Source organism: Cupressus sempervirens, chromosome 2 (assembly GCF_028749045.1).
Source record: "Cupressus sempervirens isolate cs-2001-9-10 chromosome 2, ASM2874904v1, whole genome shotgun sequence".
Taxonomy (NCBI): Eukaryota; Viridiplantae; Streptophyta; class Pinopsida; order Cupressales; family Cupressaceae; genus Cupressus; species Cupressus sempervirens.
Genome location: NC_143119.1, coordinates 218772470 through 218789075, shown reverse-complemented (window position 1 = coordinate 218789075; position 16606 = coordinate 218772470). Strand labels below are relative to the sequence as shown.

The 16606-nt window shown below is 38.6% G+C and overlaps 1 protein-coding gene across 1 annotated transcript in view; it reads left to right on the top strand.

Annotated features, from left to right (window-relative positions):
* The window catches only part of LOC149571835 (pollen-specific LRR extensin-like protein), a 46720-nt gene extending 35913 nt beyond the window's left edge, over positions 1 to 10807 (top strand). Inside the window, exon 3 of the mRNA XM_089813246.1 lies at positions 9485 to 10807. Within this exon, the coding sequence (XP_089669372.1) occupies positions 9485 to 10202 (718 nt within the window). The 3' untranslated portion in view covers positions 10203 to 10807. The remainder of the gene's footprint in view (positions 1 to 9484) is intronic.
* Positions 10808 to 16606: the final 5799 nt, after the last annotated feature.

The window sequence follows — 16606 nt, the reverse complement described above, 5'->3', positions numbered from 1 at the left end:
GATGCACTTTCCAGAATGATACAATCACTGTCTGGAACAGCAGACCCAATAACCCACACAAGGAATAACAAATGATACTCTGACAACTCAGCGAAAATCATTTTAGGTAAGACGATCTTTGTTGCAACTACAATTTCAAGACTCCCTCATTTTCTGTTTTCTAACCTGGCTCAGATGCCATGTTAAGTATTTAGGCCAAAAAACAAAGATAAACAGCAATAAAGAAGAAAATAATCAATACACAAAAGACTCGAGATTTATCCTAGAAAAACCGTCCAACCAACTGGAAAAACCAGCCACACTAGCCAAATATATCTTTTATTGATCTAGAAATGTTCGTAGTACAAGGTTTTCACTTGATTTCGTACAATACACCGAGCAATAACATAAATAGAGTGAAGTCAGACTCTTTTTATTACACATGTAGGTCTCTTCAAATTTCTAATAGAGGATGCTTCATATTTCCAAATATTCAATACTTTGTATTTCGATATGCATGCCTCTTTGCACGACATATGAAACATGTCTTTTTTTAATAATATTATCTAAAATATTATCACAAATGTCTCTTTAGCTGAAGATGATCATAACAGTCATAACAAGTATATTTCTGTTTCATAAAATCAGAGATAAAGATCTCTATCGCAGCTACAATCTTCAACACAAGGAAATGTCTAAGGTTTCAAATGACAAGCTCAAATCAAAGACTTCAAGCAAGGGAAGACATGCACGAGCTCGAGGACTCCCAAAATGGGGGTTTCAAGACCAGACATTAAGGTTATTCAAATTGAGATCAAGTGAAAGTCAAGTTCGAGATCAAGAAGAGGGTTCAACCAAATGAAGATCAAGTTGGAATTCAAGATCGAGATCAAAGGGACAAGTCTAATCACTTGAAGGTATTTTCAAATACAATCAGGTTCAAATCAGATCAGGTGCAAGTTCAAGGATGCCAATCCAAATCATATAGCAAGTTGAAAAGATGGGCCATCATAATCATCCTCCAAGAGCCAACAGCTTTGGAAGAGTTTTTAAGTTTGAAAGCTGGACAATGTTGAGTACCAAGGGACATTTTATCTTCACTAGGAAGATTGATCAAATTAATGAGATAGGATGATGAGGTGGCAATTGGTTATCTACTCCGATCAGAAAATCTCAATCTCAAGCATGAGCAATCACATGTATCCTTTCTTATTGGTTGGAAAAAGCATTAAAATTTTCTTATTGGCCCATAATGTGGCATCTTGGTGTATTTGGTTATAAATTTGGCAACCCTAATTAGGGTTTGTGGGGTTAAATCTCAGTCCTTGATCTTCATTCAATCTCAACCCTCCAATGTATTTGAGCGAATAAAAAATGTTAAGGCCTTCTCATTTCTAGGGCGGTAGAAAAGTTAGAAAGTGAGGCAGTTAGGAGTTAGAAGATAGAGAGCTAAAAGTAGACTAGAATAGGATAGCTAAGGGAAAGACTTGATCAAATTGTTGCTATGATGCTTTTGAATGTCATTCCAAGTAATTGATCAAGAATGCCCATGGTTGATCTAGGTAATTGATCAAGAATGTTGTCAAACAAATGCCTTTCTTCATATTTCAACTTTCCAAAGTGGGCTTTCCTAGGAGGCATGTGTAATGATCCCATTTTTTGGCCTTCACATAATTAATTAAATTAATTAAATATAAAGCCACCTTTTAATTTTAATTGAATGACTTTATAAGAAATTAATTTAATTTCTTCTTATCCTCCACTTAGACTTTGGAGAACGTGAAGGCCAAAAGATGGGATCATTATAGCATGGCTATGCTTTTACACTATTCAACTTATCCAAGGTTTATGACCAACAATATACTATCACAACTAGGGCTTTGACAACTTAAAAATGCTAATCTCCTAGTAAATTCTTAGAAATTTAAAACCCTAACCCCAATTTGCATATAACCCTTTTTAATACAATTACTTCAAGGCAGGGCACTATACATACTTGCAATTTTGGTTGAAAATCTTTTCAATTTTGCCAAATTTCCATAAATTCGATCCCACAGAGCTCCAAGAAGTCAATGCAATTGCTTTTGTGAATTAAAATGTGAAGAAAATGCATTGATATACCTTAGAAAACCTTGAGGACCGCGAAGCATGTGAATTAATTTCATATGGTGAAAGAAACAACTAATTCTTGCATATTTTATCAACTTCAAATTATACCCGTAAATCTTCATCTACCTCGCAGATCGATGGCTCAAATCTCCTATGACTAGTGCTGAAAATCCACCTCCACAACCAGGACCACCAAGTGGACCAATCACAAATTAGACAAGTGTTCAGTAGGCTCTCCGATGACCCTTTGACAATTTAAAGGAATTGGGCGAGCATATCCACGTGTCACAATCTTGCAACTTCGCATGGTTTATCTGTTGAGCATCTTTCAATGCAAAAATGCATTGGTCTTTGATTTTTGTCTGCACTTTAACTCTATGTCTTGCTTTACTTCAATAACCTTTCGATCACCTTTTACCATAGATTAAAAGATAGTTGTTGAAATCTGCACATGCTAAAATATGGTGCACTTAGTAGCTCATTAGTTAACTTTATATTGCATTTACAACCTCTTTGACATCAAGGACACGTGTCTTCATCTTTACAATTTCGTATAGCTTTAGGCTTTGACAACTTTTTATATTGGATGTTTAACTTATCTCAAGATGTCGGCTCCACAGACATATTAGACACGACCCGTTGATTTTCTCCATGTGGCACCATCTTACAAAGCCTGTCAGGACCACATACCAATTAGAAACAAGCATGAACAAGCTGGGACAAATCACAAAATGTAAGGATACTTATTAGAATTTCAAATTTTTTTTGGGCTCAGTTTAAATTATTGCCACTACCGACTAAGGTTTTTTTTTTCCTGATCGTTGCTTCTTTGAATAACAGGCCTCCAAATTGCGAGTTTTTGTAAGCTTTTTTTTTTGCATGCACAAAGTCCTCTTGGCATCGTCACTGCAACTCATATTGTTTTAGTCCTGCGAATCACGCCCTTGTTAATTGTGTCGATCTCTTTCATAGGCACTCCTCTGCTCAAAAAACACATTTTTCTGGTGTTTTCAGCATCTAGGGTACACACAATTCTCTTATTCCTTTGGTGACGAAATTCTCGACCATCAACATGGTCATTTTTTGGTTGAAAACAACTCATTTTTTTTCTTTGCCTCAAGTTCTAGAATCATCCATGGGTTGCACATTTTGGCTAGGGTTTTCATACTTCATTTCAAGTTTATAAAGTTTTTTGTTTGCAAATTCCTTGTGGGTTTTTCATAAGTTCAAATGGGTTAATCTTAGAATTTTTTGGGTGCTGCATTGGTTTCCATGACGCAATTTTTCATGCCATTAGATTTAGAATCTAACATCAGATTCTTTTTGGGTTTTCCAAGCTCTCTTGTAGTTGTCTGTTCATTTTTCTGGGTCATTTGTCAATTCGCCTCAAATTTCGTGCATTTTCAGATATTCACTTTTTTTTTTTGCATTGAAAAAGTTGTCTTGGCATCTCTCATCAATCTTCTCTTCGAAGGCAGCAAACGATTCAACTAAAAGAACTATAATGCTTGGCAGCAAAGAATAATGTCGATTGCACATTTTTTTGTTTTGAAGTTAGGTTGACCATTAAGGCCCGTATTAGAGTTAAATCTTTTTTTTTTGTTTCTCTTTCTTCCGTAGGATTATTTCTATTTCTAATGGTTGCTATTGTTCTATGTTTCCATATTCTCTCTTTCAAATATGGCAACTTTCTCTCTTTCACTCCTCTTCTATGTTCCCATATTCTCTCTCTGTTCAAATATGGAAACTTTCTATTTCTCTCTTTAGAATGTTTTTGTTTCTCTCTTTGTTCGTTACAGAAACATTCTTGTGTGTACATGTATATATAGACCATTTATGATCTCTTTTTAATAACACATTCATTATTTTACCATAATAGAGTGGGTTTAACCATGGAGAAAACTTTGTAGTTAAGCTCGTTCGAGTTGGAGTAGTACTGGGATGGGTGACCTCTCTGGACGTACCAATACTTCACCTCTGTAAGCATCACCTAGATGTAATGAGTGCTAAATGTTCCATTCATTCTTATGAGAGATGGGTTTGTGTGAACCACTTATTAGACATGGATCAATGAGTTTGACATAAAATAGTACACAGTTGAAGGTTGATAGCAATTTCACAATTTGACTTATTGTGGAACAAATCTCCTACTTATCAATTGATAAGCATAAGGGGCTTTCTAATGAATGGTATATAAGGCACACCACTTGCTAAAGGTTTTTTAAATGGTGTTGCAAGTAGAGTGGGTTTAACCATGGAAAAAACTTCGTAGTTAAGTGCGTTCAAGATGGAGTAGTAATGGGATAGGTGACCTCGTGAGATATCCCAATGCTTCACCTCTATGAGCATCACCTAAATGCAATAAGTGCTAAGTGTTCCATTCATTCATATGAAAGCTGGGTTCATGTGAACCACTGTACATGAAACATGGGTCAATGAGTTTAACTCAAAAAACTACATAGTTGAATCGTGATAGCAATATCACAATTTGACTTGCATATGCCTTAGACTTCTCCCAAAGAAGAATGCCCACCATCTTGATTGATAGAGGGTGGATCCCCTATACCTACTTGTAGAGGGTGGAATGAGGGCTTTCACCTCGGACTTCTTCTAGAGAAGAATGCATTACTGAGGGCTTGCACCTCAAACTTCTCTTGGAGAAGAATAAATTATCGAGGTGATGTGGTTCCCTTTGAACCTAATATGCACCTTTTGCAATGTCCAACTCCCTCATGAAGCAATTATCAACCTTTTGACCTCTTTGTCCAAGGTTGCTTCTGACGATGTGTCAGACACCTTCTGATTCAGATATCAACCTCATAACCTCCTTGTCCAAGGTTGCCTCTGATGTATTATTTGACTACCTTTGAATGTTGATTTCTCCTCTTCGAAGGAATTGATCACAATCTTTATAGACTCTTCCCTCTCAAGAGGTGTCTCAACTTAAGGACAACATGAGTAGGTTCCTCTCCTATTTGAAGACAATCATCCCATTGTCATGTCCAACAAGAAGTAGGTTCATCTCATAACCCACTGCAAGGATCTAAACTCCACTGTTCAGTGTTAACCTTACGAAATGTTTGAAAACTTGTGCACTTTGACACATGCAGACTTGAATGCTTTTACCATGATGTCTTCTAGATTGAGACAATAATGTTTTTGTAAGTAATAACACACAAGACACATCATGTGTATGCCCTCTTAGAGTGTCAACTTCTCAATTTATCCACCAAAAACTTGGCAAACATTTGCACTAGATGCACTAGGTGAGGCTCAATTTACTCCACTATCATGTCCAAACAAATATGCAATCAACCCTATGTAGTTTATCTTTGCTATCCAAAATATCCAAGAACTTGACGATCATAAAGACTCATTTTATATCTCTTCTATCTATCTCTGTAATTTGAAGAAAGGCATATTCCTATGAAGCAACTAGAGTAGAAGGCTTTTATGTGATTTGCACGAACCACAATCTCCAGTGGTGGTCTATAATCCATCTATAAGAAAATTTTCTGCCTGCACGAGCATCCACACGAAGCCACCATATTAATACATTGCAACTACATCTACCAAGCGGCTTGACAAAGGAATCATTTTTCACAATAGACAAATGACTCTCTATAGCACAACCATCTTTAGTCCAGTCATCCTAGCACTTCCCAACTTACTTGACTTCACATATTGAGGTATAGATATTCCAAATATAAAGCATTTAAACAATGATAACATCTTCATCTATCTTGCTCAGAACATGCCAAAGTAACTTCTGTAAAATTCAAGTGGTTAAATTCAAGAGGACAACCTTGGTCACTTATAAGAACACCTTCATAGATTGCATCATGAGCTTCTCCATCTCTTGTGACCATACTTGGTCTATGAAATCCTCGGTACAATGAATCGACTCTTCATTGGAGTCTCCTGTTAGTGGCTATGGAGTATTATTTCGAGAACTTTAATTACCGCTAGCAATAGCAATACAAGCCTTCATAAATATGGTTTGCCATCAAGTATTAATATCTCGTGACTCCAAGATTTGTTGAAGCATGATCGCTTCTGTCAATGGTATGACGTTCATGCAATTATTAAAAACACCACACCTCATCCTCCTTCAGAAAGACTAGCATATACTCTTGGCTCCAACCATCTTCCTTCCATCTCTATGGGAGCTCACTAAGGTAGGTAGATGTAGAGGAGGGGACAAGATGATGTGATTTCAAGTATTCTGAAGTCAAATATCCCTATGCTCACATGAGGCCATCACAAGTATCCCAAACTGGTCAAACATTGCTGGGCAAGTGCGAATTCAATTGGCAATATATTTACCTATGTATTACAAGGCTTGTGGTCTTTCCACAAGCTCGAGAGCGATAAAGGGACAAATCAAAATACAAAGTCTAGAACAAGCTCAAGCTGGGTATTGATTCCATCAAGCCGAATGTGTTAAATAGTTTGAAGAATATATTGCCAATACTATTGAGATATTAATTAATTTTTCCTCATATTGTATTGATTCCCAAGACTTTTTAAAATGCAGATTTAATCTTTCAAGTCACAATATTCCTTCACTATTGAAACCTCATATGCTGGTAAGCTACCTGCTCTGACACCATATTGGTTTTCCATGCTCATTTACCATGGGCAATGATTTGCCCTCCCAACAATAGACAATCTAGGTTTGTCTTCCTCAAGCACTGCATTTGCTTGATACAGTAAAATTGACACCAAAGTTTGGGCCCCAATTAATTAAATATTAATATAATGAAGTTGGTCCCTCGATATAATGTATAATAATTATTATATTATTGTATAATAATGATATAATATAATTATTATATACTTATATGATATAATTATTATATAATTAATGATATGATAATTATAAATATAATATAATTATATGATAGAATTATTTAACGATTATAAATTATAATCTCACTCTAATATAATAATTAAATTATTGGTAATTATTCTATCACAGTTGTTATATTATCACAGTCTTTATGATATCTATGTCAGCCAGAAGGTTTTCGACCATAGCTGCAATAACATTAACAATTCAGATCATATACAGAATAACAGAACATAATGCTGCCACCCACAACCACCCAAATACAAAACCAGGATATAAGAAATAAGACAACAATACACGCCACCTTGGAAAGCTACAAAAGCAGTACATATAACATCTTAAAACGCTAGCCTTATATTGACATCCAAAACTAGAGGCTTTTGTAGAGCTAGATACATGCAAATTTTATTTGGATATTTTGGAAGTACTACAGCAGATGTGCGTGGGATCAAACCATGGCCTCTTTCTGTTTTCTTGCTTTTCTCCTCTGCCCTCTTTGCTTGAGCTTCTACTTCAACCCTTCTTTCCTCCTTTTCTGACATGGCACTCCACAAAAGGGAAGGACTCTTAGTGGAGGAGAAAATTCACAAAGATGGAGCCACTCACCAACCTCAAGCACAAAACCTTCACCTAACTGAGGAATGACGAGCGGGGATTTCATCCCGTATAGAAACTCTCATGCAGAAGCCAGTTAACCTTCTCCTTCGACCCCTATTCAAGTCTCCAATCCATACAAATTGATGCCACATTAATGTTGGTTCGAAATGGATACTGGGAATTGATGTATTCTTCCTGCAACAAACTCTCCACAATTTGAATGGAGACTAGATTGTGAATTTTGTGGTCTAAATGGGATTTGCCATCCTTAACTTCATGCAAAGCCAACATAAGTGGCGAATGCGCTCCAATCTCATCCAGTACTCTTACATGTGGGATGGTTTTCAATTATGCATTGATAACATGGATTCCTCTTAGACTCTTAGCACAATCCCAACCATTATCCCTCAAGCAGCCATAGATTAGAGAGAAAGAAACAATGTTAATGTTCGTGACCCATGAGCAACCCAAACATGTCAGTTATAAAAGGAAAATGTGCCATCAAGGAATGGAATAGTCTAACTGCTTTCTGAATATTTTGGAAAGTGAAGCTGAGAAAAATGTCTATCCAATGTTGTCAACACCACAAGTGCTTTGCTCACTCTTGTACAAATAACTGGGATCAAGCTGAGGGAAGGTGCTAAAAGAACATTACCCAGGTAAGTTTGTCATGTTGTCTCAATGACTTAGGATGAGGTTAATAATGACGGTGAATGGCTATGATCTGTGTGATATGCCATATGAGGGAGGATAAACAATGAAAATAGAGGAGCAGAATGAATGAAATTGTAATATTAGATGGAAGTGTAGGTAATATCATCAGATTAAGAATGGAAGAGGTCCATTACTTAGCAGAAAATAAGAGTATCAAATAAGCAATTAAAAATGGAAGAGGGAGCTACTGTATGATATGTTTGATAAAACATTCATTACCTTTTTCTCTACAGTATAGGAACTACTTAGTATTACATTGAAATAATAGCTGAATATGTGCCTCTGTGTTAGAACTAGCTAATAATGATTATTTTTTTGTAATGGCATGTAGTTGCATTATTCAAACTGGACTAGTTTTAATAATGGCATGTATAGTTGTGTTGATCAGACTCGACTATTTTTTTATAACGGCATGTATCACTGTATTATTGAAACTGGACTATACATGTAATAGATTTCTCAGTCTGCCCGAGAAAGCGTATTTTCATTCATTCATATGTTTGACTTTAAAATTTTTATTGAATCTGTAACCAGTGTAAATGGACCCCAACACACCTCTTTGATAGCATGTTCATTGTCATTGGTGAATAAAAATAAAATTTTGTTTTGTTTCATTAACTTGATTCTCTTTTGGTGTTGAAGATGTTGGAAATTCATTGTAGCAATTAACTATACTAGAATGCTTATTATGCTTGGATTGTCTTGTCTGTAATGAAATAGCTAGTGTTTATATGCATTTGGTTTCATACAGGGGGTCAAATACATGTCTGCATATACATGTACTCTTCTTGATTGAAGATACTCATTTTTGTTTAAATTTCACTGCTTGTGAATTCAGTTGGGTTGCAGTAGAAGCATATATGTGACCCAAAAGGTACTTGCTATATTTATATGACAACACATTACTATTGTTGTTTTGACTTGCATGTTAGTTGTGTTGCATGATGTGTCGAAGTGAGGTGACTTCTGTTACCCAGGTTTTTGTGATGTGAGCAGTATAGTGCTATAATAAGCTTGCTTGCTATTTTCTATGTTCTGTATAATATATCCAGGGGACTTTACTGCACATATTTAAATATATAAGTGATATGCATCTTTTGTTTGTAATTTTGATTGTTCTCATGTCTTGTTGAATGTATTTTCTGCATTGCTAATCATTCTTACCAGGTTATGGTGGCTTTTATAACTATTGCACTCTTTTCAATTCATGTTTATTTATGGTTTTACTTTCAGGGAGGAGCTTGTTGCACATGATTCTCCTATGTCAGAAGATGGTGATGATTGTATCAGTTATCGTATGGTACGATATAATGAGTCTCCCCAGCATATTTCTCTTGCTCCAGATCAAGTTATTGGATGTCCCACAAGCCCTGTTTCACCACAAAGGACTCAAAAGACCATTAACAATGTTGGAAACCAGTTTGGATGTTCATCTTTCACATCATCTGTTGGAACTGGTACATCTTCGTTGGCATGTGTTGCGTCGTTTCCATCACAGTGTGCTCAGACAAGAACGCGAAATTCAGATTCTGAGAGTCGATTTCCACCATCCCCAAGCGATCCTTGCCAGTCTGCAGATCTGCGCAGAGCTGCTCTTCTACGGTCTTTACAAATGCGATCACAACCACCAGCTATGTCTTCATTTGAATTGTCTGTAGATAATATTTCAGAACAGCACATCCACCATATTGAAGAGTCTGAATATCCCTTTGGCTCTTCTGCTCATGGGAACTTGTCTTCCCAAGCAATCAGAGGTTCAGGTCGAGTTCGAAGTTTACTTCTTGATGAGTGCACTCTAAATCCTCCAGTTTCCATGTCTGGCTTATCAACTCCAGCACAGCAGGATGGAAATATTACTGGAATATCATGCACAAAAAAAGCTAACCGTTACAGTAAAATGAATTCTAAGACCAAAACTGGTGACATGAAATCTAAGTCAAAGGAAGCATGATGCTCACCAAACCTGTCTGGAGCAGCTCCTGTGGTCTTGATGCATTCAGAGTATGCCAGGAAACATTTTTACTAAATTTACTCTAGTTTGCTGAAGAATTTTAAATATGTGAAATACATGAGTTTATTTACACATGGCGTTACCGGATCGCCTTTGGCAATAAGTTTAATCCTTGCAGAAATCATATAATACGTGGATGTTTTCTGGATTCGAGGGTTAATTAATATCAGCATAGCGGCAATTGCTGTTAATCCTAACGCAGTCTTCATTGTTTCATTTGGGTTGGATATGCTATATAATTCAAGGATATTTGCTGGATTAGAGTGATAATTAATATCAGCATAGCAAGATTTTCTGTTAATGCTATAGCGGTCTTCACTCTTTCATTTGGGTTGGACATGCTCATTGTGGGAGTTAAAAAATTGATTATTTAATTCTTGGTTTTGGCATGAAACATAACCAAACGAGAATTTTTGTTGAGGTATGTCATTTTCCCAGTGCTGATAACTGTCACTAATTGTCCATCCTTGCTCAATCCTTGAATTGCACTCGTTGCATTTTCAAATCCAAGGGGACTGTAATGCAATTCTTTAGATTTCATCTTACCATGTGTTATAATCGTGTTACAGAATGTCAATTTGAAAACAGCTGCAGATACACTCTAGACATTTTCGATATAGTTGAAGATTAGTTATTAATTTAGTGGAAATTTTAATGAACATTAGAAATGCTAATAATTGCTTGCATTATCTGGACCTACTGTTCATGGATTTATGGATTTTATTACTGCAATTTTAGAGGGTTGACACTTTTTTTTGTGCAGTGTCCATAAAATACCTTTCAATATCTGGAATTAAGAGACTGAAGTATTGTAGCATGAAAATATCCACGTGAGATTGAGATGAGCTCCTACAACTTATTCACGTGCCTAATGAGATATAAATATAGATGAGCATGCACAAACATAAACAATCATAAATACATGTTTAGATATGTAGGCACTATTGCAAGACCAACAGTGTGTGGGGATGGACACGGGTATTGGCTAGTTGGTGTGTGGCCCTGGACACTCGTGTTTTGAGTGTGGTCACTTCATTGGTCAAATTTCTAACTGAACTCTATTATTTTATGCTCACTAGAGGCTAATGACATAGTAAAATGAATTTAGGATTGGTTATTTGTTTAACACTAGGGATAGGCTGATAATTTGTATGTTTTGGAACAAGGGCATAGGGGGCCAAGGGTGTTTTGGAACAAGGGCATAGAGGGCCAAGGGGCTAATATCACGATTTGGATTAAAATTCTCAATTGTGATTTATGTCATAGGCATTTCTATGGAGTTCATAGAATTTTTTCGCCCTTCAAAATCAATTATCATAGTAATATCTAAGTTCATTGCTTTTAGCTAACAAATAAGACATAAATTAGGGGGTCCAACCTCCAACATAATCCTTTGTCAAATCTTTATAAATTTATTGTTGAATTCACGAGTGCCCCCATAGGGGCTGCTTTGAATGTCACTAGCTCGAATGTGGATGTATCTCTATTTTGTTTGAATTTGTTGGTTGGGCTTGATCTAACTAATCTCCATTGCAAATTGATTGGTTCACGAATGATTTCTACCTCCTAAGTCTTAATTAAATACTTTCCCTTGCAATTTCCTGCATCATAAACAACAGTTCATCATATTATGTAACTATTGTGTTGGTGTAGAATTATCTTCTCATGTGAGTGTGTGAGATAGTATAAGGGAACATTTGAGATGGACTTTGTATGGTGGGGGAACACAAGGTATAAGAGGAACTCAAGTGTTTCATGTAAGGACTACCCTTGTCAGTTGTTGCGCAATCATACGAGGTTTAATTGTGGGGTCTACAGTTAAGGTTGGGACATAAGTTGTTTTCATCTTGGCTAAAAAAAGGTTTCTATTAAAAAATGTAGGTTCACTTTTGTTGTAGGCCTAGTAGAAGATCTAAGGTTTGTGGATTATTGAGTTATTTTAGAATGTTACCTAGTGAAGCTATAAGATAAGATAAATTTATTAATGCCCAACAAGAGGCCAACGAGGGTCTAAGGGACTGGAAACAGTACAAAGGGCAAATGCCAGCAGGGGAGCACCAAATGGTGTTCATAGAAAGAGCGTGAAAGCAAAACAACAAGAACCAAGAAAAAGAAATAACATCTGAGAACTACTCACAAGCGAGAAGTAGTCCAGAATGGAAAGGTGGACATTAGGGCAATCAGATACTTTGGAAGGTTGCTCCTGAGGTCTACTAGAGGGACGTTACTGAGTGTAATCTTTGCGGGGTCTCATAGATCTGGTGTGAACCAATATAGTGCAGAGAGGCCGCTTTGATCCTCGGGCAGGAACTGTAGGATTGAAGAAAGAGGTGATGAGCTGCGTAGGGATCGATGTTGAGCAAAGCTAGAGTTGTATAGTGTGCTCGCGAAGCTGCATGGTCTCCTGAAGATAAAGTGCAAGACAATGCTAGTCAATATATTTGAAGAATGAGGGAAGGGACCGACACTCTCTGAACAAACAATAGAGTCTCCCTTGGATCTCATAGTAAATGGGACAATGAAAAATAAAGTGATACTTGGTCTCGACCTCCTCGAGGTGACAAAGCTAACAGATCTTTTCCTCCCTACCAATTTGGTGATCAGTCTGAATACGTAGTCGGTGAGATCCCACCCTAAAAGATCCCAACGAGATGCGAAGAGCATGAGTCCAACGATGAGTGAGGTACCAGGGACTAAGATGATCCCATCCTGGATATCAAGAAAGTGCTCAACATAGAAGGCCATGTGCAAACAGAGCTCACCTAGGGGAATCTTCCAAGTCGTGATAACATACTGTCTGTAGATGTCAAGTCTAAAATGCTTATTCAACTCTTGCTGAGGTGGAAGAAGATGGGCTGGAGCGTCTAGAGGAAATTGGAAGGGGGGAAGATGATCCAAGATAATACCATTTGAGTTCAAGAGAGTAGAGACTTGGGTGTACCAACAAGACCTATGACCAGAGTCTGAACCCGCAATCTCCATAGAAGAACAATAAGCCAAGTAGGAATATCTATGACGATCGTCAGAGGAATTAGCGAAGCTTCGGAGCCAGTGAAGAAGCTAAACTGAATAAAAAATGGTCCCTAATCTAAAAGGGTGAGCACCAAACTTAGCCAAAAGAATGTTGTGTGGTGTGAACCGGTGACGTCAGATAATGCGCCGAAGGAAAAGAGTTTGGACTCTTTCAACAAAGGCCCAGTTAGACTCCAAGAGGGAGGGGCCCCAAACAGTAGAGCCGTAGAGGACAGTTGGCTTGACTAGGGAGTCAAGAAGAGACATCTTCGTTGTCGTGTCCTAGAAGTGGTGTTGAAAGCATTGCCACTCAAGAATAGCGAGGGAATCGAGTCCCTTGTTGACTCTGGGCTATATGGCTGGTCTCAGGTTGAGTTGAGGTCCAAAAAACTTAACCCCCAAGTGAGTATATGAAGATGCAATCTCGATCTCGGTGCCTTGGAAATAAAAATGGAGATGATGTCCTCAAACAATTGAAGACCATAATTTGAGTCTTGCCCAGATTTACAACTAGCTCACGTGAGTTGCAGAAAGAGGCGAAGCCATCGAGGAGTCGCTGAAGACCATCAAGAGAAGATGCTAGGAGAATCACATCATCAGCAAATAGGAGAATAGAGATCAATACCTGATGTAAATAACAACCATAGCTAGGGAGTGAGCAATCATGAAGAAATGCCTCAACCTCGTCAATGTAGATGCCAAAAAGAGTGGGTGAGAGAGGACAACCTTGTTTCACCCCGATAGTGCTCTGGATAGGATTAGATAAGCCCTGTGGAGTCCTGAATGTGCCCTCGACACGCTCGTATAACCTCATAATAGTTGTAAGAAGAATCTATGAGATCTCGTTATCCCGAAGAAGTTGAAAGAGAGCCGCCTAAGGAACAAAGTCGAAGGCTTTGTAGAAGTCAACAAAGCAGAAATAAACTTTCGCCGAGCGATGACGAGCCTCCTCAATGATGGCTCATAAAGTAAAAATGTGATCATTGGTTTGAAAATTTGAACGAAACCCAACTTGATGTCTAGCTCGACAATGTCACTGATCAAGCTCACTGGATAGGATGCCGTTCAACATAGTTGCATAGAGTTTGGCAAAGGTATCCCTAACCATGATGGTCTTGTAGTTCTCGGGGTCAGAAGTTGGCCCAGATTTATGGATCAGATAGATAATATGTCGTGACGAAGAGTCAGAGAAGTTGAGCATTGTAAGAAAGGGACCCAGGACAAAGATACCCAACTTGAAAAATTCAACTTGAAATCCTTCCTTATCTGGAGTTTTGCTACTGTTCATAACTCTAACTGCCTCACAAATGTGGGGAAAGGAGAAGAGGTGACAACGGGTGTGGGGAGGATGATATGGAGAAGGGGCTGGCCAAGAATATCATAGAGGGTGGAGGTGTGGGAGGCAAGGGAGTGAAGGTCCAGAGTGGGGGAGAGGGCCACGCGAGGAAACATGGTGCGCCAAAAGAGCTTTGGAGATTGGAAGAACATGGCAAAAAGAGACTTACATTGTAGTAAAATGAAATGAACTTCCGTTTCTTATGGCGAAGAAAGTGGCGATAGTCGAGCCTCAACTGAGAGTAAGAGGAGGAAGAAGTAGAAGATGGAGCAAAGCAAAGCATGCGATGAAAGGATTTGTAGTCCTCATCAAACCACTGGTTCATGGGGCAAGACTTGTGAGTGGAGCGAGGGGTGAATGAGGAGGTGTAGTGGGGAATGGAGAGAAGGGCAAACTCCCACAAGGTGGACGCAAGTAAGTGGAACATGGAGGTGACGTCCCTGGAGTCGGGGAAGGGGTCCTAGGGGAGAAGTCATCTAAGGTGATGGATGAAGAGCTCCGCATCGCCATTAGAGAAGTGAAAAGAAGTGTGAGCATGGGAGGAGGGAAGAGGGGGCAACAAGAAGTGGATAGCAAGGGGGAGAAGATGTCAGGGGTCCCCGAAGGGTGATGCTAAGGAGGGCATGGTCAGCCAGAGGAAGGCGAGATATGGTAAAGCGAAAAATGAGAGGGATGATGGAGGCAATAGAGAGAACATAGTCAACAACACTAGCACCACCACCATGTAGCCAAAAAGTGAAGAGTTCGGATCCAAGAAAACAAGAGAGCCCATTCGAGATCACTAAGTCAGAAGACTCACAAAGATTTAACAAATCACGAACATCCTTGGTGAAGGGCCCTTGGCAATCTTTGGAGAGCCAAAGCAGATCTACAGAGCTAGGATCAGAAGCAATCGTACACATGGGATCACACACGTGATCATGGAGAGGAGGATGTAGGTCCCTAGTTCGTGTGTTAAAGTCTTCCAAAATAATGATGTCCACCATGGCAGAGAATCTGGTAATGTGCTCAAAAAGGTCCTCATAGGGGTCCCCGACCTCAATGCTGTGAATTGCATAGTACGAAGATGCTGTCGGGAAGTAACAGACAACGATATAGGTATCTCTATAGAGCAAGGTTCCTCGATCAATGCGAATCCACATGAATAAAAAGGTGGTCCCGAATAAGATAGGTGACTCCACCAGAACCTCTAACCCCACTAGAGCACTTGATTTTGTCCCTAAAAGAGGAGAGACATTGATAGCTAGAAATATCGGGAAGAGCACACATGGGGCTCTCATGTGTCTCTGTAATAAAAAGATCGATAGAACCAATAGCATCATTGCGTAAGCTAGGCATAGACCAGAGGATACCATTACCATTCCAGTAGTTGAGAGACAAAGAGCCTGTGCTCAACTACTGTTGAGCTAGTCATTTGGCCTTAGAGGCCGCTCTCGGAAGCTAGCTTGTAGGAAAGGTGTCGTGGATTATTGCTTTAAGATTTTTGATGATCGCATATTTATCCTCTTGTCTTGCTGCCACAACGAGGACACAAGCTTGCTTGAGTTCTGCCACCTGTGATCGGTTGAGGTCCTCATCTAGGTAGATCTTAGGAGAAAGAGAATAACTTTTTCTTTGCTTTAAAAGCCCACAACTAGTCAGAGAGGGAGAGGAACCAGATGAAGAGAGTACCATTAGGCCCTAACCAACATTCGTCAAGAGTAATGTTTGAAATGTCTAGCCGATCCTTGAGGAAAGAGTATCTAGCAGTTGAGGGATCCTCAATGGAGGAGAGACCATAGACTCGTAAGTTTAGTTCATGGGTTTGCCCAACCTGCTCATCATCCATCTTCCTTTGAACTAACTTCTCAATGCCTGAAAGGGGAGCCTTAGCCGTAGAATTGCATAAACAAGCCCAATACTTCACCTTTAATTCAATCTATATTAACAATGAAGAATGCCTATTGATGATCTCCGTTTGTTTCTCCTTGATAGTGTCTAACTCCCTGAGCCGCAT